Source organism: Manihot esculenta, chromosome 5, assembly GCF_001659605.2.
Source record: "Manihot esculenta cultivar AM560-2 chromosome 5, M.esculenta_v8, whole genome shotgun sequence".
Lineage (NCBI taxonomy): Eukaryota > Viridiplantae > Streptophyta > Magnoliopsida > Malpighiales > Euphorbiaceae > Manihot > Manihot esculenta.
Window position 1 is genome coordinate 6,800,093 of NC_035165.2, and position 27,094 is coordinate 6,827,186.

A 27,094-nucleotide genomic window follows, 5' to 3' on the forward strand; every position below is an offset into this window, starting at 1 on the left:
ATATTATTTAATTATTTATATTAATTCAAATAAATATTTTAATATATTAATTTATTTGGTGTAATATATTATAATGTTTATACTGAATTAATCAATTAAACGATAAAGCGTTTCGTATTTGCTATAAATGACTAAATATTAAACCGGTTGTTAGATAGGCTATTTATTTAAGGACATTTTAGTATGTTTAGGCAGTCCACATGACTTAGCCTATATTCTATTGGATGCTCAATTAGTTATGGAAAGTGATACAGGTTATGTTTTTTGCCGTTCACGAGCTTCCGTTGCTTGGTATGTGATAGATAGCATTTGCTTTCCCACTCCCCAAAATCACCTTGGTAAATAAAAAAACCCATTTCGCTCTCGTGATTCACAATAACGTTCCTCTTCTCTCTCTCTCTCTCTATGGGCTTCTTTAAATCAGCTCTTATGTGTCAGTGAAAGGTTAAAAAAAGAAAAAGAAAAAGAGAAAAAAAAAGCCTAATGTGCACGTGCAACCCACCTGATCATATCATTCAACCTAAAGCTATAAGTGAAGTTTTGCCATATGGGTGCTCTGAGATGGCTTCGGGACGTTGGTAATCCATTGGACTCAACTTTAACCAATAAGGTTTCTGATGCTCATTCATCAGTGTTTCAGTTCCAGAATATGACAGTTGGTGTCTGTCTTCTTTCAACTTTCAAGCTCCAGTAGCCTTCAACCAATCCCATCTACTGTTTTTGTAACAATGGATGATTGCTAAACATCAAACCTTGCTCTCAAACAGAAACCGACTATTGGACATATTATCCAAAAATAACATTTAAAACAAGCATCTCATCTCTCAAATTAAGTGTATGAATGAGAAGTAGGGTCCAAAATGGTTTCAGAAGTAACAAGAAAGGTCCGACATTTATGCAAGTTACATATACGTTAGAGATGCATAATATGAAGTGGAAAGGGGTAGTTTTGGGAAATAAAATGTGTTGGTCATAGACTGATTTGTTCAAACTTGCGAAATTCAAGAAAACAGGCATCTGACACGTATATACAGCACCCACGGAGGCTCCCTGCGACTGAGAGCTGCAGGTCTGCACCATAAAGTCCTCAAAAAATTCACAATCCCCCATTTGAAGCCCGCTCTGTGTCCAGTACACATTGTGCCATTTCCTAAACGGCCCAAAACTGCATAGAACTGTTTGGCATTTGCAAATAAATAAATAAAATAATGGGAAATTCTTCCTCCCGAAAAAAAAAAATTTTAATTATAATAAAAGGGAATCCTCATTTTGCCTTATCCCCTGCCTTTTCCTTCAACTTCGCCAAGCCTTTAAAAGACCAGAAAAGCGGGAGACGTTGATGTAGTCTCAGTGAGAGGGAGAGATGACGACTGGAGAGCGATAGTTCGCCAGAGAGAGCTTTTCCTTATTACTAGATTGAGAGTAAGTTGACGGTGAAGTGTCAAGGATATACTTCAAAACATGACGGAAATGGTGCAAGAACAGAACCTGGAAAAGCAGATAGGGAAGCAAATGGGGTGCATGGCAGGGTTCCTTCAGATCTTTGATCGCCACCATATTCTCACTGGGAAACGCCTATACGCCACCAAGTGCCTCCCTCCCACTAAGGTTCGTTTTGTTATCTATTTCTCTTTTCCTCTGTTCTGAAAATGCAGTAATTGCTAATTATGCTTATATTAATATGCTTGTTGGCTTCTATCAAATTTTCAGATAGTTGATTCGAGTCCCGCGTCAGAGAAGAGTATGGATTCTCCAGCAAGATCGACAGAATCAGAGGAGGACCAAACGAGATCAACGCCTTCTCCAGGCCACTTGAAGCAGCAGCACACTCCGGTGACGGAGTCCCAGGCCAAATTGCATCTTCCTCTTCCGGTATTCGAGCTAAAAGAAGGAACTAGGTCTTCATGGAAATTTGGCAAAGAAGCTCCTAGACTATCTCTTGATAGCAGAGCAACCTTCGACGCCAAAGGAAGCCTTAAACCAAAAGAAATCCGTACAAATGCTGCAATTTTAACTGTCAGTCCTTGCGAGAAGAATGGAGAACAAACAGATGATAGTGAGAGGCAACACCGATCGCCTAGTGTAATCGCAAGGCTGATGGGACTAGAGAAATTACCGGAATGGGAAAATGAACAGGCCAATAAACCTGAACTGCGGAGATCTGCTTCAGAGTCCAGAGCCTCCAGAGATCTTCTACAATATCGATTCATCGACGGCATCAATTTCCAGTTAAAGCAGTCGCAGCAGCAGAATACAAAGAGCAATGTTACTAGTGATGTAATCAGAGAAGGTGCTGTTAAAAGCCAAACAACGAATAGCAGAACAATAGATCCGAAGGAGTATAATGCCGTGAGAAACGCCAGAGTTGAACCGGCTAGGGCACCTCACAGAGGCATGGGACAAAGAAAAAACTTCTATGATTCGGCTGATTTCTTTCCTGAGTCTAAACATACTGTATCTATCTACGGTGAAATTGAGAAGAGGCTAAAAATGAGAGGAATCGATGAACCGTCAAAGGATCTTGAGACTCTCAAGCAAATCCTGGAGGCTCTGCAACTTAAAGGTCTTCTACACTCCAAGAAGCAATCAAACCAAAAAAATGAAACAAACATTGTGTATAACAGGAGTTTCCCAGACGATGAATCTCCAATCATAGTAATGAAGCCAGCAAAATCGATGCCTCCCTCTCATACGAGGAACCAGGCTAAAATAGGCAACGATTCGCCTCCTTCGAGTTTCAGAGCTAGGCCTGCTGTTCGCCGAGACTCGAACCTTTCCGGCGAAACATTGCAGGCAATGAGTCCCAGACGTGAGCGACCGGAGATTGAACGTAATATACGGATCCAAAACAAAGGTAGGAGTTCGAGTTCGCCTACTCGAAGTGAGAGCAGCGTGAAGAGTGCGAACAGGAGACCTTTGACGGTTGAAACGCAGAGGAGAGCAAGTAGTAATTCAATTGAGCAGAGAAGAGCATCTCCGATTCAATCTCCTAAATTTAGTTCGAGGAGAACCATACCAGATCAGACCACAAACCGATCGCCCAGAAACAAGAAACAAACGGTTGATATTTACCAAAAGGAGAATATGTTTATTACTGCGGAGGATGAATTATCCTCCATTACAGAGACTAGTATCAGCACGTATTCTCAGATTGATACAGAGGTAAGTCATAAATTAATTGAAGAGTTCCTTATAAATTTATTGTTGCATTCCAGTTCGAAGTTGATTCCGGTTATTTAGTTTATGAGTTTATTATTAATTTGTGGTAAAAATTTTATTGGCATTGTTACTACAGAGGTCGAAGGTGGAAGAATACAAGGAAGGTAGGAATCTGCTGGAGAGATGCGATAAGCTACTTCATAGCATAGCTGAAATGACAGCGACCGAGTTGCAACCGAGTCCAGTATCGGTGCTTGACTACAAGGAGGAATCTTCTCCTTCGCCTGTCATGAAACGGAGCCTTGATTTCAAAGGTATGAAAACCTGCCACTCTGTTTGATTCGGTCAGATGGTCACTTGGTTATTGCGGAGGCAACTTTGATCGCTGGATTTTGCCTTTGCCTTTGCCCTTTTGTTTTTTTTTTTGTTTTTCTTTTCTCGGAACAATGACGTCTTTTGTGATCTTTAGCCCCTGTTTCTAGGCAATAGATCTAGGCTACCTGTGGTTGGCACAGTGGTCTATAGTGTGGTCAAATAATCCACTAATTACATGCCACCTCAGTATTTAATTAATCGAGAATTTTAATAAAAAAAAAACTCGGGGATTGATTTATCAAGTCGCTTGTTTTCCTTACAAGTGTAGTAAAAAAGAAAGCAGGGGATTGTTAATGGCGCTGGTGGTAGTGTCACATGGAAGAGATCTTACCGTCGGAGGATGGAAACGACGGCGTATTTAGAGTGATGTTTATTTATTAACAATTACTGTAACAACAATGATGCGATGACGGACTTGAATGGTAAAAGGAAAAATGCCCTCCTTTTGTATAAACTACCTGATATGAGGAAATCTAACACCAACCGTACCCTCTCTCTCTACTTCGAAAGGAATATGCTTCGCTGAACTTGACTGAGCGGCGTCCGGTTAAGGGCATAACATGTTACTTTTGCCAGCCTTTTTAGAATGGCCCACAGCCATCATAACAAAGTGATGGTTTAGAGAGGTAGCTGGATATGGGCTTCGTTTTCTCCTTCTCTTTTAATGGACATTTTCTCAATCTGTCAGCTTATTGAGCTTTGTTGCTGTCATGGTCCGTACTGATATAGACATTGTTGACGAAACCTTTTGTTATAAATGGTGCTCTAATAAATGCTGTGGTTTAGTCAATTTATCGTCTAACAAATTAATTTTCTTGTTGAACATCAGATCATTTAGCTGAACTGGAAGACGATATTTGGAGCCCGGCAATCTCTCCAGTGCAATTAAAATCGGAGGGAAATTCAGACGACTCTGATTTCATCTATATTTCTGATGTCATCAGGGCTTCCAATTATTTACCTGAAGACTCTGATGTCTTTCTGTTGCTAGAAAAGCAACAGTATTTAAAGGGGAAAGACACATCTGAAATCTCTAGACTCCAAAGGAAGCTTATTTTCGACACAATCATGGAAATTCTCAGTCGGAAGAGGCGATTGCCTCCCTGGAAGACTATTACTTGTGCAAGTTCTGCCAGTGGACAAACAAAATTGCAAGAAATCTGGTCAGAATTTCAAAGAATTCGCGAGAGGGATGCATCGGATGATTTGTTGGAGATGATTTGTGGTATGCTAAAGAAGGACCTAGCAGGAGACTCAATCAGTGGATGGGGAGATTGCCCCATTGAGACGTCTGAAGCTGTTCTAGATATTGAAAGATTAATTTTCAAGGATTTGATCGGCGAAACCATCCGAGATCTCGCTGCCTTTACTGGGAAATGCAATCAGACCCCGTGGACGCGAAGGAAGTTGGTTTTCTGAAAGCGAGGGAGAAAGCGTCCTTTGTTTTTATTATTTTAAAGAATTTCGTAGGCGCGCTTTCCTTCTTCCTTACTTTCGGCTCTTTTATTTATTTATTTATTTGGGTTTTTTGGGGGAGGGGAGGGCGGGGGTCTTGTTTAACGTTTGATTTTAATTTCATGTTTACCTGAAAACCAGGCAAATCTAACGTCCATTTCACCATTAATGTGTAAAAAAGTATTGAAAATGTTTCGATTGTGTGAGCTTTAAAGCACATTATTAATTCACGCTGGGTATTAGAAACTGGAAGGCATGCATTAACAAAAATGGGTTATTGATTGTATGAAAGCAAAAGATTAGGTACACAAGGGTTTTTGTCTCCAATCGATGAATAACCATTCTATTGGTGTTGCTCTGAAAATTATGGTCAACAGTGTTTGCGTAGCTAAGGCGAAGCCCAATGGGAGGTACCAGCGTCCTCCGGTTAGTTGCAATTTTCAAAAGTTCACATGATATGTCGACCGATTGAGAGACGTGAGGAATAGAAACTCGTTTATTTGAATAGCTAAGATTAACTCGAGGTAATTTACATTCAGATCATATTATTTCGAATTTCTCATTAAATCTCAAAGGCTATCATAAAAATTAGAATCTCTAAGCAATCAATTTGAAGCAAATTCTGCTAACACCATCATAATGTGATGACAAAATATATATACATTGATCAATTCCACAATATGCACGGTCAAAAAAAATAAAAAGAACAGTCTTTTACCATTGAAATAAAATAGAGCTGTTTATTTAAAAAAAAAAAAAAAAAAAAAAGAAAAATTATCATACAAGTTCCCTCCATACATCTTATATTTGACGTCATCAAAATTGAAGATCATGGAACTAACTTAAATGGGAGCTTTTTAAGTAGTTGCAAGGGCTGACCTGAGCGAGTAGCGTGATCTGTGATGCGATTTAAGTGTGATGTGATTTAAATGGCAGGGGAAATGGACAGATGCAGATGCAGGTGGTGGTACACAGTGTCCTGTGATTAAATTTGATTGGGAGAATTCATTAATATGAAAATTCAGCGAATCTTTTGTCCAGGATTTGCCCTTCATTTCTTGTCTCGCCAACAGATACACAGACAATGTCATAGTATAGCATCCACGCAATTGCAGATGATTCATACCAGGGAACTACAACTTTCATTTATTAAATTTTTTTTGTAGTTGTTTTAAAAATAATCTATTTAGTGTTTATAACTTTAAATAAATAATAATTATTTGATTGGATTTAATTTTTTCAAATTTTTTTAATTAAATTGAATAAAAATAAAATAATTATTTTTTAAAAAATTAAAATGTTAAATTTACTCGATTCTATCAATTATTTCAAAATAATTTAAATGGAGGTGGCTCAAAAATGGAGAGAAGCCCACAGAAGCATTGTCTTTATCGGCAAAACGAAGGTGGATAGATAAGTGGGAGATATTTAAGGCTTAATGTTTATCCACTAGAACTACAAGTACTACATAGGGAAGTTGCTTCATTTACGAATGAAAGGTACCTATGTTGTGTTGGGCCATACAAAAATACTACACACTGCTCCCTCATAATAATGTGCCACTTAACCCTAACATGTCATGTGCATATTTATTCCTCCAACCACAAATAAACAAACATTTTTATTATATATAAGAATTTAATTTTAATAATTCCTAGTCAGAAATCTCATACCAGTTAATTACCAAAATAAAACTTATTTATGTTATTTTTTATTGTAATTATAGAAATTTTATTAAATTAAAAGAAACTGATATCTTCACAGCATTTCAACTAATTTCTTAATTTAAAATTTTATTTCAGAAAGCAGAAATACTATCAATAAATTATTTAGTTTTATTTATGAAATGTAAACGATAATTAAAAAAAAAAAAACAAAAAATGAAGTCTTGTTGATTGGTCATGCAAGAGGGTATTGAATTGAATAAAAGGAAAGATTCAAATGTGGTGGGGTTTCAAAGGTGATAATAATTCATTAGAGCGAGGAGGGTAACACAGGGGCTTATCTCTTAGAAATGTGGGCCTTTATCACATCACTTTTTCATTATAGGGCTTGTGGCCCATTCCTCACTTGGTTGGGCCCCCCTTGCCAACAAGGCCAGGCGGATTTGTTCCTTGATTTTTTGCAGCAACCAAAACAAGTAGGTTTTGCTTAGCTGTCTTATTGTAGCCATGGCATTAACATGTGCATTTAGAAAAGAAAGGTTGACTTATGTAGGCCCTGTTCGGCTATGTATTCAGAACCACTGTTGACACAGCTTGTGGCTTCATGTTCCGCAGGCGAAGCTTGTCCATCACGAAGTATATAGAGAAGGTATCCATGCCTTCTTCACCAAGGGGGCATTCCATATAGAATCGTGGAAGCATTTACTGAGACCTGAATTAGCAGTTCTTAAGCCTCAATAATTAATTTGATTTATCTTACCTCAATGATTAATTCTATAACATACATTGTTCCTTTCATATGTAGTAATCTTTAAAAAACAAAAGAATCAAAACCCAAGAATTTCTGAAAGAGAGGAAGAAAAGATGGGTTCTTGTCACCCCAAAAGCACACAGGGTCAGGCTTATCCCTGTAAGCGTTAAGAGATTTAAATAGTGCACTGGCATTGGCCACATGCCGCTGCCTAGGGCTTTTACTCCTATTTGAGTGTGGATCAATTTTGTCACCTCATTTGCTTTGCAGGGGGGAAAAATGCACAAACTTTTAAATTCTCATCTCCAATGGTGTCCAATCTCTATCGTGGATGCTTGTCTACTTGTCTTTGTCATTCTGGCGTTGTCTCCTCTGTTGGGACCTTTGGCAGGTTATCACTTGGCTAATAATGTGATATTGATGAGGAGTGTTTGGGTTCAGAAACTTTGGTGACGCCCTGTTTGAGCGTATGGAAGGCCTGGTTTAATCAACCCAATTAACACCTGGGCTTGGACTGAAATTAATTTCTGATCCATGGACTATCATGTTTGGAAATGGAATGTTTCACTTCTGCTGCTCTGAGGCCATTGCTGCTTCTCCGCTGTTGGCATGGAAGCTGCCAGTGAATGGTAATTCATTTCTTCGTTTCATCTTCGAATTGTTCGTTTTATTTTGTTCTAGATTTCTAATTGATTAATTGATAATCGATCAGTTGATTTTTTAATCATTTTGCGAGGCATTATACTTTTTTTTTTTTTATGAAATTGCAATTTAGGTTTTTCTTCTTTTAATATGATTTTTATGTATTGGATGGTCTGAGAAAATGGTGGTGTCGTTTTCAACTGCAAAATGGATGATTTCCACATTGACTGAAATGCGAAACCTCTGTAGCTTATGATATTTCATGTTCGCACTGCAATGGTTTTTTCCTCTTGCTTGGCATCGTGTAAATAATGGAATCTAATGATTTTTTACCCTCTAGTTTATGAATTATTTAGCTGAAACGCTTTGTGGTGGTGGTTTTTGTGTTTGGGGGGAGGGAGAGCACACGACCTTCATCCATGTCCTTGAAACTTCGGTAGCCTGAATTAATCTTTCCAAATCCAATCTCTGGGTGTTCTGTTATAGAATGCTTCTGAATATGTATTCTGCTTTGTTGAGATCCAAACATGGTCTTATGAATTTGGTTGGAAGAATGCTAAGTCTTTCATTTAAACACCACTATACTTTAAGAGATGGCATCCTCTTCCAGCTTAAATTTTTTAATAGGTAAATGTGGGTTGGAATACTCAGTCACACTCTCTCAACAAGACAGAAAAGACAGCTGATGAGTCCTAGTTTCGTCACTTGACAGCGCACCGAAAATGTGGGAGACAATCTTGGTCCACAATGCTGATTTTATAGCCGACACTAGAGCTTCAGTCAAAGCGCTTTTCATTATGAAGATTCTTATTGGCCTTGCAATTAGCATTATTAAGAATTAGAGATGTATCAATCTTGTCCAAGGCTCATCAAAGATTGAGAAGAAACCTTTGGAGCATTAAGTCCTCTACATTTTATGACCATCACAAAACAGTTTCTTTTCTCAATGTGGAAAGATATTTAACTTTTGATAACTTTTTAGAGTTTGACAAATGTAATTCATAAATTTATTTATTTATTTATTTTTGTTTTTTATTCCCGGTGGCCGTGATGATCATCTCATTCCAATAAAGAAAGAGAAATATTTGACATTATTAACCTCTCAGTTTTCATATAATCTATATGTTTAAAGTTTCAAGCCATATTAGATATAATTAGGATATGGGAAATTGGGGAATCTTTTGTATTGTAGTAGCTAAATCTGGCACTTTGAAATATTCTGCTCTCAAGCATACTGTAGTTGTCTTTTCATAGATAGCTAATGGCGAGGAGTAATTGTTTCACATAGAATCCCCAGTGAGTTGCATTAATACCAGGACTGTTTGTTGCATGTTTGAGCTGCAAGTTTCATTTGCAACTGTGGTACGCATGGATGGCCATGTTTAAACCAAAAATAATCTTTTTACCCTGTAAATCCAATTTAATGCTTTTCACTAATATGTCAAGCTCATTTCAGTTCTTCGGACTTCTGAGGAAATGTTATATCATGGAAACTATAATTTTGTCCTCCATAAAGTGTAACATTTTTTAAAGGGTAAACTGTAATTTAGTCCCTCTGATTTAGTGAAATGTAACCATTCGTCCCTCTGTTTTAAAAAACCTTTAATTTAGTCACTGTGATTTTTAAAAACTATACCATTAGTCCCTCCCGTTAGATTTTCAGTTAAATCACCGTTAATTTTAGTTAAAAAGACTAAAATACCCATTTTCTCTCATTCCTCTTCCTCTTCTCTTCTTCTTCTTCTCCTTCCCGATCTCCTTCTTCTTCTTCCCATTCTCTCTCCTTCCTCTTCTCTTCTTCTTCTCATTCCCGATCTCCTCCTCCTTCTTCTTCTTCTCTTTTCCGATTTCCTATGATTTTTTAGCTGACCCTTGTATTTATTCCTTGCATTTCTTGAATTTCTCTGCCGGGTTGTTGATATTTTGAAGTGGTAGTGAGGATTCTGTATACTTCTATTTTTATTGCCTTCTGTGCTTGTAAATATTCCTTCTCAGGTTAGTCAAAAAGTTTACAGAGTTCTTTTACAATTGGGCATTATTTTCTGCTAGTTAGCTTTCTTTTGATTCCTCTGTAGTTCTAGCTGGCCATTTACGTTTGTCTCCTGTCAAACTCTCAGCTTTGAGCTAATATGGGTTTCACAGCTTCTGAATTTTTATTTTGTAATCTGGGTTTCGATTCTTAAAATTTAACCATTCTTCTCTCTTTGTTCTTCTGGTCATGGTGAATAATTGGGGCTCTGTGTTGTTCATCTGGATTTCATTCATAATGTGTTTGATATGTGTTTCCTTAGGATATAATCCTGTAGACGACTACTTGATAGATTGTGGATCCTCCACCAATAAATCAGTGGGGGACCGTGTATTTGTAGCTGATCAATTTTTTTCCAATCTGCTTTCAACCCCACACATCACTTTTGCAAATGCTAGTTCAAGTCCCAACTCATCAGCCTATAACCCTTCTCTTTTCCAAACTGCAAGAATATTCAATGAGACTTCTTATTACTCTTTTTCAGTAAATAAACCTGGAAGACATTGGATTCGCCTTTATTTCTTTCCATTTATGTTTAGAAACTACAATCTCAGCACTACCAAATTCTCTGTTTGTGCTCAAAATTTCACCCTTATTCATCCCCTGACGGAGGCAAAGGCCAGGAGAAATGGCTGAGGCTCCGAGAGCGGCGGTGAGCCGAGGAGCTCCGATTGGAAGAAGAGGAGTCATTAGTGGACGAAGCAGAGGAGGATTTCGCAATGGGGTTCGATTGGTGGTGGACCTGAATGCGGAAGTGGCCATTTGGGAGGAAGCAGGTGAGGTGAAGAAGCTGTTATGGGTATTTTAGTCTTTTAATTAAAATTAACGGTGATTTAACTGAATATCTAACGGGAGGGACCAATGGCGTAGTTTTTAAAAATCACAGTGACTAAATTAAAGGTTTTTTAAAATAGAGGGACGAAATGTTACATTTCACTAAACTAGAGGGACTAAATTACAGTTTACCCTTTTTTAAAATAGCCGGCATGAGATATTATCATATTTTTACCTATTACTGCTACACGCAAATGTTAACATCTCTAAACCTTCAAAGTATGCATAAAAAATTTATAGAGAAATCAAACCAAGGAACAATGAGTCACTCACAACCTATACAAGCCATTGTTACCATTTATGTTACTGGAAATGAACAATTGCTCTTGGGTATTGCTGATGTTTGGAATTTGAATGATAATGTTACTGAAATGTTGCAGGGTTTGTTTACTATTCATAAGTTTCAGGATACTCAATTAGATTGCCCCTGAGTATGTGAAAGTATCATTAAATGTTTCTTTTGATTTTCCGGTGCAGATATTTATGAAAAGTTGTTTTCTTAAAACTTCAAGATAGCTGTCAAGGTAGAAGATTCTCATCTGAACTGCCCTTCTTTATGTCCCTTCATGTTTAGCTGGAGCATTTCACTCTATGCTTTTGTTTTGTTTTACCTGTGAATTTACACACAAAAATTATGCAAGTCAGCAACAGTTTTTCCATTTTAGTTTCAGAAAGAATTGGTTACTGGTAGTCACAATTGTTTAGCTCCCTTTAGGCCCATATCAAAAGTTTTTCACTTGATATGTGCTAGATCTTGTATGAGGCTGTTTATAGTAGGAGATGAATGGATATTAACAATCTCTGCACTTATGTATGTAGAAACCGAAGGGCTCAGTGGAAGAATTACATAGTTTATAGCATGGTTGATTGAATGCTGGATCTTCAGTTGGCATAGGAGGATCCTGACCAAATATCATCTCGCAACTCATATCATCAAAATCTGCATAGTCAGATGGCATAGAACTATTATTAAGGTGCACTAATGGATGGGTTCTAATCATGATTCATCATATGTTAATGCAGAATGCTAACACTGCTTTTCTGTGCTTAATTTATGATTGGCACTTGAGAATGTGGATGATGCTTGTGGTCATATCAACTAAGCTGTAGGTTACACGATAATGATTGGTTTCGTGAAGAATATCAGTGTCTTGCGTATAACATGGTGGACTAGTTGGCACTAAACATAGAAGCATCCATGTTTGATTTACGGCCAAGATTTGTTACTGTCCATTTGCCACATATAATTTATATTTGCAGTTTCAAGCTCTTTGCAGGAATTCTCACCTCAGATTGGATGGGTCTACATGTGGTTTTGTGCCCCAAGTGGTTATGCTTGGGCCCTCCATTTACATCATGAGCATGGCCTCCACATTCTCTAGTGCAGGTACTATAGTATGATTTCTTTTTCTTTTGTTTTTATAAGTTACTATAAGAGGAAATGGAGAATAGTTTTTGGTATTACTATTAGTGCAGATTATACACCCTTTCTCTCATCAATATATCAAATTTTAGACATGGCTTGATAAAGTAATATTCCCTTTTTTTTTTCTTCTATTAATCTACAGTTTCTTAAGATTGTCTAACAAACAAGATGGTTGATAAAGTGATCTCCATTAGCAGTGTAAATGCTATAAAAAATCAAGGGTTAGTGAATGAGTTTACTTACTAGGAACCATGTTGACTGGCATTCCCAGAGAGTGCTTAATAAAGGTTTGACTAGGAACCTTACAGAGATTAGTACACATCCCAACACAATTAGTCTCTTCTAAAAACCTGCAAGATCATAAAATAGTAATAGTAATAAAAAAGAAAAGGGGATTAGCACTAGTTGTATTAAAAATTTTGATGATTATTTGATAATGATGGTGATTATTACCATTATGCTGGCCATAATGTTAAATGGAGAAAATAGTAACACTCATCGGAGCAGATTGGTTTCAGAAATGAAAAGTGTCTTAGGTTGGTGAAATGGGACCCCATTAAACAGTTGTAAATTAAAATTGGAGAGGGAAGTTAAAGTTACCTGCACTTTTCTATATGGACTACATTCTTTTCTTTTCTTCCATTGAGCTCTGATTCCCGCACCTTGTTTGTCAAGTGATCAAGAGCAGTCAGTCCTGGTAATATCCATTTTATGCAGCATCTTTTTTAGCAAATTATTATTATTATTATTATTATTATTGTCATTATTATTATTATTATTATCTGCGCCTGTTTGCTATCTGACAAAAGATATGAGAAAGTTTTGTGATTGAGGGACTCTTTGATGTCCTATTATTGATCTGATTTGAATATCATCCCATCCCCTTTAAAGGGTCTTGGAAGTAATATCAGAAATCTTGGAAGAGAGATTTGTGCATACCTCGCATGGCCCAATTAGCCAGACGAAAAACAAGGTGGTGAAAGCTGCAAAATACTCTCTTGCAAATTGAGATTGGGGCATCACTGCCTTTATCTGCAATCAACAACGGGAAATTCATATCAGTTTTGTTTGAAAAAATTAACTGGATGGAATTCTTAAAACTCTTGATTCTAAGCATGATGTAACTGTGAAATGAACTTCAAAAGCACTGCCTATAAATGGAATGATTATGTATAGACATAGATGGCCTTTGAAAACTTATATAAAGCAATTGAGACCTGCAGCTGCTTCTGATTGTAGAGTTATTTTTACAGTTTTTCATGAATGAACACGCATAGTTAGAAATATGAAGACAAATCTGCAATTGATTGATTAATGATTCAGATCACTATCACTGTCTTCCCATTTGAAATCAAGAATTATGCTAAAAATTCAGTTTAATTAATTTCTTTTTTATCAATTTTTTTTTATTTTACTTTTCAATTATTTTATAAAAATTCATTTAGTTTTTTTTCTTGAAAAATAATCATATAAAATGACGAAGAGTATGCGAAAGCCATTTTTTATCAATCATCAAGTCAAAGAAAAACAAGAATAATAAATGAAATGAACTTGCCAATGTGCTCTTAATTTACCATAATATCATGTGGTGATATTAGTAGATCTATCCTCTTAGGAAATTAGATGAAGGGGTTCATGAATGTAATTTGCATCATTATGTTCCTTGTTCAAGAGAAGAGTAGAGAAAAAAACAAGAATAATGAATGAAAGGAACTTGCCAGGTCAAGGATTAGTCTAGGGAAGGCTGTATCAAGAGCTTGAAGCACAAGTTCACGTTGTTGAATCAGGCTGAATTTTTGTGAAGCATCCATTGCTGCCTGCACCAAGCTCTCATATCCAGTCTTGCAGTTTCTCAACCCTGCATATATCCTTCCACCCTCTCATCTTCTTTACCCTCAAAAAGAACCAGCAAGAGAGAGAGACAGAGAAATAATAACAATACCTGTTGCAGCTTGAACACTCTTGGAAAGATGGTTGATGGCTAGTTTATCAAACCAGTTATCATTGTACACAGTCTTTCTCGTGAGTTCCCTTACCTTATCTGCCGGCTTTGAACTATTCTTCTCTTTTACTCCAGTAATTTTCTCCGGCGGCCTAGTAAGCACTGCAAGAACTGGCAAGCGATGAAGCTTGGGAAGACGCCTCGGCAGAGGTATTGATGGAAGATTGCTTCTGTTTCGTGAAAGAAATTGTATTTCCATGTTTGATATTAGAAAAACAGAAAGAAAGACACCAAGTTTGTATTGATACAGTTTTTTTTTTTTTACTACTTAGTACTTGCAGAGAGACGGCAGGTGTATATATAAACAACCAAGTACAAGGGTTAGGGTTGGGAATATAAACGGACAGGTATACGTGAAAATTAAACCGTTCAAATTAGATTTATATTAATAATATTTAAATTTATTTTAAATTTAATTAAAAATTAATTTAAATTAATTGAATTCATTTTAAATTTAAATATTATTATTTGAATAAAATATAAACAGTTTAGTTTATATATTTTAATTAATAATTTATATAAAAAATATTTTTCATTAATAATTTTCATTTAAAAAATTAATATTTTTAAAGAATATTTATATTTAAAATTTTAAATAAAAATATATAAAAAAATTACAAATATTATTATAAAATATATTTTTATATTAAATTAATTATTTATATAAATAAATTCAAATAAATAATCTATATATAAAATTTAAATTCTATTATTTTTTAAATTTAAATTTATTTTAAATTCAATTATCATTATTTAAATTTATTATATTAAGATTTAGTCAAATAAAATAACCAAAAACAGTATCCGTTGTATCCCTAATAAAGACAGATCAAAGCCGCTTAAAGACAGAACAAATGCTAAGGATTTAGGAATCTCGTAACTCCCCCAAAATTTATTCCTGGTTGGGCCTAAAGATGCTTTGCTTGTCGGTTTCGTTTAGTGTCCAAGGTGAAGATATATACAAAAACCCTGTAAAATACAAACCATTTAAAATGAAGGATGCTACTGTCAACTCCCATTGAAGTTGTAAGGTGAGTGACATCATTGATTTGGCTTGTCAAGGATGTCAAACAATGTGAACTTAAGTTTAAATGATGCAGGCCTCCCCAGTTTCGGATTGAGAGTCCAATTGGCATTAAGTTTAGAAGATAAAGAAGTGTTTTTATTAGGAGATAAATTTAGAAACAATAGTCACGTGTTCATTTGGATTCAACCAAAGTTCAATGTAAAATGTCAACTTCTACAGACCAAGAGTGGACAAATCAGGTTTAGTTAGAGTGACGAAAGGTGATGCTAAATTGCTGACTTAACAAGTTAGAAAAGAAGAAAAAAAAACAATGTTCTAACAAAATTATACAACTCCCTTGGATTTAACATGTCATTTTTAAGTCTAGTGAGTTTTAGTTTTATAATACTAACTTTAAAATCAAATCATTTTAGTTAAATAGGACTATTCACAAGTTGGTTCATAAATTATAAATAAATTAACTCATAAAAATTAAAAATTAAATAATTAATAAATTAAAATTTAATTTATTCAAAAAATAAATCAAGATTAACTGAACTTCTATTAAGATAAATTTCAAATCATTCTCGAGTAATCCCTAACTGCGACAACCTGCCTCCACCATCTCACTCTTATAAACTTTTCCGATCACTCTCACAATTACGATCCCTTTCACTGTCTTATCTATACAATAGTAATGGTCCTTCACTCCTTGTCATAAAAAATCACTCATCCTCATTTTCTCATATCCCTGCGTATGCTTCTTCATTTTTTAGCTTCTTTCTCCCTAGTTAATATCTCCTCTTTGACTCTTCCTATGCATTCTCCTCGGTAAACTCCTCATTCTTTGTAATATATGAAAATAAAATAAATCTCAAATTGCAACTCATTCTTCAAACTATAAGCAAACAAAATTAAGAAAAAAATTTACTTAGACATGGTCCATTATAGACATAAAATATAAAGGCAAGGGTACCATATGGAGGGACATATATATTTATACATCGAATCCATATTAAACCGAATTCAGGCAAAAATTACCCCTGACAGTTAATGCACTTTGCATTGATATTATGGTGATGTTCTTAATTGAGTTGTGTTGGTTGTTTTCATATTTGAATTGAAATTCTAAAATTTGTTAGAAGATTTTGTAAGAATTGAAATTGTTAAGAATTGAACAATCACACAATAAAAGAATAAGTACGAAAAATAAATAACACACAACGTAGTTCATCAATTTGGCTACGTCTATAGCGACTAGAGTTTTCTTATTTCTATATGAGTTTTCAATCAGAATATACTAAAAAAAATATTATATATGTATATATCTAGAAAAAATACAAAAAAATAAAATAATTTTTACAAAAATTCACTTCGGGGGCGGATTCTCCCCACCAATTTAGATAATTATAGTATATTCGCGACCGTGGGGTATATGTATAGTCCATAATATATTATTAGCCTCCATATCTCAATAATTCTCCTACTTGGAGATTGGTCCAATCAACCCAACCATCTTTATTCTCTATGCCAATGTATCCAAGAAAAACACCTAGCTACAAACATCTTCCATGCTACTGTAGAAGACCAACTGAAACCTTGTACAATCCCAGCTTCAACATCTTTAGTCAACATGTTTACTGGATTCTTAGTACATTCAATCTTCTTCAAACACATCTTACCTTCTTTCACTAGACTGTGACTGAAATGGTACCTATGCCCGATGTGCTTTGTTCTGAAGTGATACACTGGATTCTTCACCAATTATATAACACTCTGACTATCGCTGAAAAGAATATTGTCAAACTGCTTTTTACCAAACTCTTCCAAGTGATCGGTCAGCCATATCATCTGTTTACTAGTTTCAGCAATTGCAACATATTCAGCCTTTGTAGATGACATAGAGACATACTTTTAAAGTTTAGACATCCAGCTCATTGTTGTCCCATTTATAGTGTAGACATACTCAGATGTGCTCTTGTTGGTATCCACATCTCCACTAAGATCAACATCAACATCAACAAAACCCTCTAATACTACCTTGTCATTCCCAAAATAAAGCGATGTATTAGTTGTTCCTTTTAGGTATCATCTCTTTACTAGTTTCAGCAATTGCAACATATTCAACCTTTGTAGATGACATAGAGACATACTTCTGAAGTTTAGACATCTAACTCATTGTTGCCCCATCTATAGTGTAGACATACCCAAATATGCTCTTGCTTGTATCTACATATCCACTAAGATCAACATCAACAAAACCCTCTTATACTACCTTATCATTCCCAAAATAAAGTGATGTACTAGTTGTTCCTTTTAGGTATTTCAAAAGCCACTTCATAGCTTCCTAATGCTCTTTCTTATATCTAACATATATTTGTTTATAGCTTCCACTGCATGTGCTATATCAGGTCTAGTGCAGACCATAGCATACATCAAACTCCCAACTACAAAAACATAAGGTACTTTTTTCATGTGATCACGCTCCATAGCTGTTTTGGGTGATTGCTCCTTTGACAATTTGAGATAGTTAGCCAAAGGCATGCTCCTGGGCTTAGCATCATCAACTCAGAACCTGGACAACACCTTCTCAATGTATTGCTCATAGGACAAATTTATAATTTCATTAAATCTGTTCTGAAAAATCCTCATTCCTAGAATCTGCTTTGCTACACCAAATTTTTCATCTCAAACTCTAATGACAATCTCCCTTTAAGATTATTGATCTCCTCCATACTTGACATTGCAATCAACATATCATCCACAATATAAGAATAAAATAACAAAGAAGTTAGTAGACTTATTAATATAACAACGTTGATATTTTTCACTCTTGTGAAAACCGTTTCTGCACACGAAAGAGTCAAACTTCTTATACCACTGTTTTAGAGCTTGCTTCAATCCATACACACTCTTCTTGAGCTTGCACACCATGTGTTCCTTACAAGGAACCTCATATCCCTGTGGTTGCTTCGTGTAGATCTCTTCCTCTAGATCTCGATGCAAAAATTTTGTTTTTACATCTATCTATTCAAGATGCAAGTCCTCTGCTGTAACAATACTCAACAAAATTCTGATTGTGGTTAGCTTCACAATAAGAGAGAATATTTCAGTGTAATCAATACATTTTCTTTGTGAATACCCCTTAACCACTAATCGAGCCGTGAATCGAGCCGTGAATCTAACTTTACCATCAGTTTCATTCTTGATCCTGTAAATCCACTTGTTCAACAAAGTTTTCTTCCCGACAAGCAACTCAGTTAATTCCCAAATGTCATTCTTCTCAAGTGACCATATCTCATTCATGGCTCGCTCCCACCTGATTGAATCCTTCACCTATAAAGTCTCATCAAAAGATTCGGGTTTCCCTCCATCAATTAATAATAATATCTTTATGGAGACTTGGTACCCTAATAGATCTCCTCAACACTGGCTCAGATATGACTGACTGCTGTTCTAGTTTTGCAACAATGTTTTCTAGATTCTCCTATGGTCTTATTACAACATCACTATGTAAAATTTTCTAAAACTCAATCTCAGCTCCCACCTCTTCTGCATCTTTAGATTGCACCTCAGACTTATCCTTATACAGGATATTCTCATTAAATATCACATTACAATGTCTAAAAAACTTTCTATTTTTGTCATCCCAAAATCTGTATCTAAACTGATCTGAACCATACCTAATATAATAGCACTTCAAAGCCTTTGCATCAAGCTTGTCTCTCCTCTCTAGATTAATGTAAACATAGGCAGCACACCTAAAAGTCTAGGTGAATAAGCTTGATCTCCTTACCCAATCAAAGTTCTTCTAGAATCTTAAAACCTAAAGGAACTGAAGGTCCTAAATTTATCAAATATGTTGTTATGCTCACTACATTTACTCAAAACATTTTTAGTAGCCCAGCATGTAGCCTCATACTTCTTGCTTACTCATGCAATGTTCTATTCATCCTTTTAGCAATCCCATTTTGTCTTGCCTTACCAGGAACTATCCTGGTGCATCTAATTCCCTCATTAGCATAAAACTTCTTGAATTTTGTAGAATCATACTATCATTTATCATCAGAACTTAGGCATTTGATCTTCAAACCAATCTAATTTTCAACTTAAACCTTTCACCTTTAAAAGTGGCAAACACATCTTATTTGTGTTTCAGAATATAAACTCATACCTTCCTACTAAAGTCATCAATAAAGGTAACATAACATCTCGAACCACCAAGAGAGGAAACTAGGGATGGCCCTCACACGTCTATTTATACTAGTTCTAACCGTTCTGTCTTTGGTTCTCTGGTAGCTTTTGTGAAACTGACCTGTTTCTACTTTTCCAGAACACAACTCTCACATAAACCCATATCAACAGATTGTAATCCTTGTAGATATCCCTTCGAAGCTAGCATCTTTATCTCCTTCTCACTCATGTGTCCAAGTCTGTTACGCCATAGACTTAAGCTTGATGTACTATCAACCGCAGCAACCATGTCCAAACATCCTACAGTAGTGTATAAAGTTCCAGATTTTGTGCCTCATGCTATCACCATAGCTAGCTCCTTTCACAATTTTTCAAGATCTCTCTTCAAACACTGTTTTGTAAACCGTACTGTCCAGTTGGCCAATAGAGATCAAATTCTTCTTCAAGTCAAGAATATACCTGACATCCTGCAGCTTTCACTTACCCCCACCTGAGGTTTGAATATACACATCCCCTTTCCAGCAATCTCCAAGACTTTATTATTAGTAAGATATATCTTCCCATAATTTTCAAACTTAAAATTATGGAATAACTATCTGCTCGGAGAAAAATGTAATAATGCATCTAAATCAAGTATTCATGAGTCAATCGAACTACCCACACTAAGAATTAAAATATCACCAATATCATCTGTAGAATATACAGAATAATCATCTTGATGGGGCTTATTCTTTGTCCTTTCTTCTTCTTAGGTTTAAGGCAGTCCTTCTTAAAGTGTCCCTTTTCACCACGGCCCTAAAAAATAACCTCGTTTCTGCCCTAAAATTTCTACCACCTCTTTGATTTCGATCGACCATATTTAGATATATAAACAGGTAGGGTACCTGCGAAAATTAAATTATTTGAACATTAACCCAATTCATATTAACAAGATTCAAATTCATCCCAAACCCGATTATTATTATCAATAAAACTCAAATCCGTTTAGTCTCATATATTTTAATTAATAATTTATATAAAAAAATATTTTTTATTGATAGTTTTCATTTAAAATATTTAATATTTCTAGAAAATATTTAATTTTTAAATAAAAATATATAATTTTTTTTTATAAATATTATTATAAAATATATATTTTTATATTAAATTAATTATTTATATAAATGGATTCAGACAGTGAATAGCTTATAAATAAAACTCGAACCTGATACGATATATTAAATTAATTATTTATATAAACGGATTCGAGTAGTGAATAGTCTGCAAATAAAACTCGAACTCGATACGAAATCGTCACGAGTATTATTTTTCAAATCTAAACTCGTCCCATTAGAATTCGGTCGGATCAAATACGTGAAAATACTCGACAAGTTGCCATCCCTAACTATGTTTACTATGACCTGCCTTCGACTTACTCCTACCCTACGCTCAACGTTGAATGCGTTATCAGGTGAATTCTCAATTTTCCTTTTGAGAATGCTCAGGCTCATGATAATATCTCAAATTTTATCAAACTTTAACTTCTTAGATCCACGTGAACTGCTAATTGCAGAAACAATAGTATCCCACAATTCAAGGTGGACATCAATAGTAGGCTCTAATCTCATCATTAAAATTAATCTTGACAAAGTTTAATTGACTGATGATCATATTCAATTCGTTAATATGATACGTGATAAATCTATTTTTAGATATATCCAAATTAAACAAATGACTCATCAAATATACCTTCTTAACGGCCAACGATTTTTCATATATGTTTACCAAAGCCGCCAACAATCATGTAATCTTTGTCTCCTTAACGATGTTAAAGGCAATGTTTTTCGCCAATGTCAAACGGATCAACCCTAATCTAACTTTTCCCCCTGACAGGAGTTCATGGAATTTATTCTGATACAGATAATCTTCAATCTGCATCTTCCAAAAACCAAAATCAATTCTTTCGAACTTCTAAATTCGAACTTTCGGATTTTCCATCATCTTTTCAAATTGTTGTAATACGAACTAAAAGCTCTAATACTAACTATTAAGAATTGAACAATCACATAATCAAAAAATAAGCATGAAATATAAATAACACACAGATTTAATATAATTCACCAATTTAGCTACGTGCATAGCAATTAGGATTTTGTTATTTTTCTGTGAGTTGGATCTACAATCGTAGAGTGTACTATACAGTTCATAATATATCATTTGACTTTATATCTCAACAAAAATAAATTTAGAATCTTGTTTTCTTCGTAGCAAAGCAAGTGAGCTTGTAAAGTTGATAGGGAGTCAGAAGTTAAAACGACAAAAAAAAAATAAAGAGGCTATAAAAAACCATATAAGAGAGAGAGCAGAAGGACGAGAGAAACATGCACAGAGAGTAGAATTTTATTATTTAAGCTCCATTTATATGAAGAAATAATTGTATAAATAAAATATTTTTCTTGAACAAAATTTATGTAGAAAAATATTTTTTTAATAAAATAATTTATTCTTCAATATTTATTTTTCGGTGTTTAGTTGTAATGCAAAAGTATATTAATAAATTTATACATAATTTTTTTTTTAAATTTAGAAAATAAATTTTTTTAAAAAGAAAAAGTTATTTTTAAAAAAATAACTTAAATTTCTTTTTGACTAAGAAATATTTCCATTAAATAATTTCTTTAGAAATTATTAGAAATGTCAAAAAATGTGGAAACTAATCTTAGTAGAGTATTTATATGGCATATTAGTTACATAGCTAAGATTCCATAGTTAAGAACCTTGGCTGAATTTCCCTTTATTTGGAAATCTTAATTTGACCAAGTTAGTTAATTTTAAGTTTTTAATGTTATTTTTTTTTTAATATATTCTCAATCATATAATTTTTATTCATTTTTATTTTATTTTATTGTCCATTTTTTAAAAAATAAATATAATGACATATAAATTAAATATCATAATTTTATTTTATTTTATTTTATTTTATTTTCAAAAAATCTTCTAAAGATCTTTTAAAATTTAATAAAATTTAATGTATTTAAAATAAATATAATTTAAAAATTAATAAAAAAAATTATATTTAATATTCGTAAGAAAAACAAAATGAATAAAAATTTTAGAAAAAAAATATAATTTTTAAGTTAACTAATTTTAAACCCGCATAAAATAATTTAGAGAATTAAAATATTCAGAAATCCAAGCTTAAAATGAAGACCATGTCTGTTCTTCGAGGCCTCTCATACGAGGTTAATGGACATAAAGTTGTAGATTTCTTTCTCAATGAAAAAATTAAATTTGCCCTTAAATAAAAAGTTAAATTTAATTAGCTATTCAAGATAACATATTTTGTTTTTATTATATTATATAAAGATTAATAAAATATATATATAACAAATATAAATAATGTGCAACATTAAAAAAAAAAAAAAAAAAAAAAAAAAAAAAAAAAAGCATTGAACTATTGGTGTAGTGTGTGTGTCTGCACATTCTATGCATGGGCCATGATCTTATAGCATATGTATGTTATCTCCGATTGATATAAGCCTTTTTCCCTATTGGTATTTGTTAATGCCCAAGAAACACTTCGAAGCTTAGCACAATAGTCAATCAAGTCCGAGAATTTTTTAAAAATAAATTGAAATATTAATCAAGAAAGGCTAAGAAATTCAACTTAACAATCCAACAAAAACACCCCTACTCTAAATAAAGATACCAGTTATAGAGTACACAATCACAGATGTCAGAATATCATATATACTTACCAAGATTTACCAGACAAGCACCAACAAATACCAAGCAGACATACGTCATCCTAAACAAGATAGTCACATAAAACACATAATTGTTCAGTTGCATACGACTTGAGGTCAATCTTTGGTTGTTTTGTTGATCAGAGATTTGTGGATGTGAGGGATCACTCCACCTCCGGCAATGGTTCCCTTGATGAGTGTATCAAGTTCTTCATCACCTCTGATGGCTAACTGCAAATGCCTGGGTGTGATCCTCTTGACCTTCAAGTCCTTGCTCGCATTTCCAGCCAGCTCAAGAACCTCAGCAGTCAGATACTCAAGAATAGAAGCCAAGTAGACGGCAGCAGTTGCCCCAACTCGCCCATTGGCTGATGTCCTTTGCTTCAGATGCCGATGAATCCGACCAACAGGAAACTAAGCACATTTATTGAGAAGGAAAAGATGTCAAAATATGAGGCCTAGCAAGGGAAGCAGCCACGTCTTTGTATTCCAGAGTAAACTTAGCCCACGAAAACAGATGACATGCATGTTTGTGCAGGATTCTTTCATCCATCGAAAACAGAAGCCACAAAGTGTATGGACCTAATAAGTTTTCCGATGTTGGATCTCAAAAACTAGTTCTCCGTCTGTTATGAATTGCTATATCAAGCAAGTGAAGTGAGCAAGTGTTGGGATTCTATTTGACAGCTCCACACATTCTATCATTCTTCACTTGAGTATATCTAAACTAAGCGTCTTACAAAAAGCTATACGTAAGTTACCACTTCTGACGTGCCAATCTGCCATTGGCTTGGTCCATGGGGGGCTTATAAACAATAATAAAATAATTTTCCACTCAGAATATCCACACATTACTGTGCAAAAACCAAGCTAAAAAACAGTGGTCTGTGAGAGAAATATATCAAGAACACTGCTTTATCTAATGGGAGTTTATTTGGAGCCATCATACATGTTAAGGGAACCATTCTTTTAGACCTCTCATATCACTCCTTAAGAATCTACCATTTTTATAGGATAGAAAAATCAACCCAAAATCCTTGTGCAATTCATTTTCTTTTGTTTCATTAGATGAGCAAGAAAAAGATGGCAACTCTTACTTTTCCCCCAAACCTCCATTATTCATCCAATGGGATGCAAAACTGAGCCCTCTTAATATTAATCCCAAGAATGAACCATTAGAGACCTACTATACACAATCTTGAAAGGTATAACTATAAGAATAGTGTTTATAAACTTTCATTTGGGCACATTGATAAAAGAGATCGACCATATAATAATTTCATACCACTCAAACGAAAACAGTATTTTACCCTCTAAGACACTTCATGCTTGTTAAATTACCAGAGGCTCACCTCACAGTATGAATATGGCCACACACACCTAAAATAACCAGCCATAGTAAACTATTGGTGAATTTTTCTAGAGCGCATTCAACACTTAAAAAATAATATTCTGTGAAATTTTCTACAATAAATAACAATCCTCAAACGAAAAAGTTGCTCTGAGAAATAGTAAATTATTGGTGAATTTTACCTGAATACCCGCTCGAGAAGATCGCGAAATAGGCCTCTTCTTATCCTTGTCTTTGTCCTTGTTAGCTGCAGTAGTTTTAGCTGCCAAAAGCCCTTTCCCTCCCTTTCCAGCCATCTTTCGCCTATTTTTTTTCAAATTTCAAAGTTAAAGCAAAAGAAATCTCTGAAGAACAAGAAAATCTTCAAGAATCAAGATTCCCTAAAAAACCAGGAGCAAAATGTAGTTGGATATTATGTACAAAATGAAGGCAGCCATAAAAGAAAGCCCCATGTATATTTGAGAATCGGAAGAAAATGTTCACCCGGGGGGAGAAAAGAAAACTTAGATCTGATTGGAATTATAAAAAATTTCAAGAAGTAAAAGAAAATTTGCAGAGACAAAGAAAGAATCATAGTTCAAAGGATGAGAGAGAGACCTGATAAATAAGGAGAAAGGATATGGAGAACTGGAGATTGAAAATGAGAGTTGAAAGTTTTGGATTTTGCGTTTGATTGGTGATCTATGAAGACATGATTTTGAATCTAAGAAAGCCAGAAAGAGCGGATTAATTTGGGGGGAAACTCCAAATTTTTTATTTCGAAATTCAACTCTTTTTTGCCTATCTGTCCCTCATCCTCTAATTAATTTCATCCATACCCCATTTCTAATCAGAAGATTACAATACACTCCTGTTAATTTCCAAACCTTACCTTCGTGCTTAACTGGGCCATAAACACCTTGTTTGGATAGAAACGTAATAAAGGAGGGAAGGAAATTAAAAGGAATGAAAAATTATTTTTCATTCACCTTTTGCTTGATATGAAATGGTTTGATATCACATATTCGGCTCGTATTTTTTGCGGTTACTAGAAATTTTTTGAAATTAAAATTAAATTTTAATTTTATGTATTTTTTATTTCGGTTTGATTTTAATATCAATTCTAATTTTAATATAATTTTTTATTTTTATAATAAAATTTAAAAGAAATAATTAAATATTATAATATAATATTAATATTATTTATGTTAAATTAATAAATTTTATATTTTAATTTTAAAATAATATTAAATATTTATAATATTATATAATATTTTTATTTAAAATACATTAAAATACTAAATAACTAAATATAATATAATATTTTTATTATAATTTTTAAATTCTTAAAAAAGAAAATAAAATTTCAATAGAAACTTTCAAAATTTTATTACAATATTTTCATAATAAATAAATTTCAATTAAACGAGTTTTATCATTTTTCCTGTATATTATAAATTTATTTAATTTTTTTTATTTTTTATAGTAAAATTAATTAATTTTAAATAAAATTAACTTAATTGAATAAAATATATTTTTAAAATAGTCATAATTATTTTAATTTCAATTTATTTTTGACTTTATCAAATTATATAATAGAACTAATGATTAACTATTATAATAATAATAATAATAATAATTGGATATAAGCTCAATGAAGTTTATATACTTTTTACTAATTAAATCTCAATACTATTAACTAAAGGTTAAATAAGCTTTCATAATATTATTTTTTATAATAAAAAAAATTTATATGATAAAATTTTATTTAGTAATTTTAAAATTATTTATTATGTTTGTATATTTTTAAAAAAAATTATATTAATTAAAATATTAAATTTTTAATATTTTAAATTATTAAAAAACTATTTTATTATTAAAATAACATTATATTTATATTAATAATTTTATATTATTATTATATATGTAAATAATAATATAATTATTTTAGTAATTTTATATTATATTAGTGTATATATTATATATAAATATAATCTATTTAAAATAGAATAAATTATAATTAATTAATTAAATTAAATAGTAAAAAAAATTTAATAATTAAATAATATTATAATTATAAAATTATATAATATGTAAAATATATTATTAGAATTATATATTAAAATTATAATATAATTATATATTACTTAAATATATATATATATATATTTTTAAAATAATTTTTCCGTACAATTTCAATTTAATTTTAATATAATTTTTAATAAAAAAAATAAGAATTAACGCCAAATAATTAAATAAATTCAATTTAAATCGATTCAAAAATATATATTTTTATGATATATCATGTATGAGTTTTATTAAAAATTAAAATTAATTTAATTTATATTTAGGTTAATTTTTATAATTTAATTTGATTTTTTTAATATTTTATAAATTTTTAATGATTTGAATTAATCGAATTGATCAAAATTTGAAAGTCCATACGTGCCGGTTTACGGGCTCACGGGTTGATTAGGTGATTAAGGTATGGCTCCAACCTAT

At 33.2% G+C, this 27,094-nt stretch overlaps 3 protein-coding genes and 1 long non-coding RNA gene across 5 annotated transcripts; 2 read left to right on the plus strand and 2 right to left on the minus strand.

Annotated features, from left to right (window-relative positions):
- Nucleotides 1–1,151: 1,151 nt before the first annotated feature.
- Nucleotides 1,152–5,188, plus strand: LOC110614292 (protein LONGIFOLIA 1). The gene is made up of 4 exons (XM_021755795.2): nt 1,152–1,608; nt 1,711–3,162; nt 3,296–3,473; nt 4,364–5,188. The coding sequence occupies exons 1-4, from the start codon at nt 1,462–1,464 to the stop codon at nt 4,951–4,953; spliced, it is 2,367 nt and encodes a 788-aa protein (XP_021611487.1). The 5' UTR covers nt 1,152–1,461; the 3' UTR covers nt 4,954–5,188.
- A 5,928-nt stretch (nt 5,189–11,116) lies between these two features.
- Nucleotides 11,117–14,615, minus strand: LOC110615102 (beta-carotene isomerase D27, chloroplastic). The gene is made up of 7 exons (XM_021756812.2): nt 14,278–14,615; nt 14,054–14,193; nt 13,275–13,367; nt 12,936–12,997; nt 12,579–12,685; nt 11,757–11,849; nt 11,117–11,520 (listed from the first exon to the last, which is right to left on the minus strand). The coding sequence occupies exons 1-7, from the start codon at nt 14,534–14,536 to the stop codon at nt 11,480–11,482; spliced, it is 795 nt and encodes a 264-aa protein (XP_021612504.1). The 5' UTR covers nt 14,537–14,615; the 3' UTR covers nt 11,117–11,479.
- Nucleotides 11,378–13,553, plus strand: LOC110615103. 2 transcript variants are annotated; one of them, XR_002487902.2, is made up of 3 exons: nt 11,378–11,433; nt 11,729–11,883; nt 12,187–13,553. It is a non-coding gene; the product is annotated as an uncharacterized LOC110615103 (long non-coding RNA). The 2 variants fall into 2 exon arrangements; XR_006350637.1 differs by having other exon boundaries at nt 11,729–13,553.
- Nucleotides 14,616–23,183: 8,568 nt separating the features above from the next.
- Nucleotides 23,184–25,368, minus strand: LOC110614992 (histone H2A variant 1). The gene is made up of 3 exons (XM_021756693.2): nt 25,211–25,368; nt 24,796–24,916; nt 23,184–23,676 (listed from the first exon to the last, which is right to left on the minus strand). Exons 2-3 carry the CDS (start codon nt 24,907–24,909, stop codon nt 23,380–23,382), a joined length of 411 nt encoding a protein of 136 aa, XP_021612385.1. The 5' UTR covers nt 24,910–24,916; nt 25,211–25,368; the 3' UTR covers nt 23,184–23,379.
- Nucleotides 25,369–27,094: the final 1,726 nt, after the last annotated feature.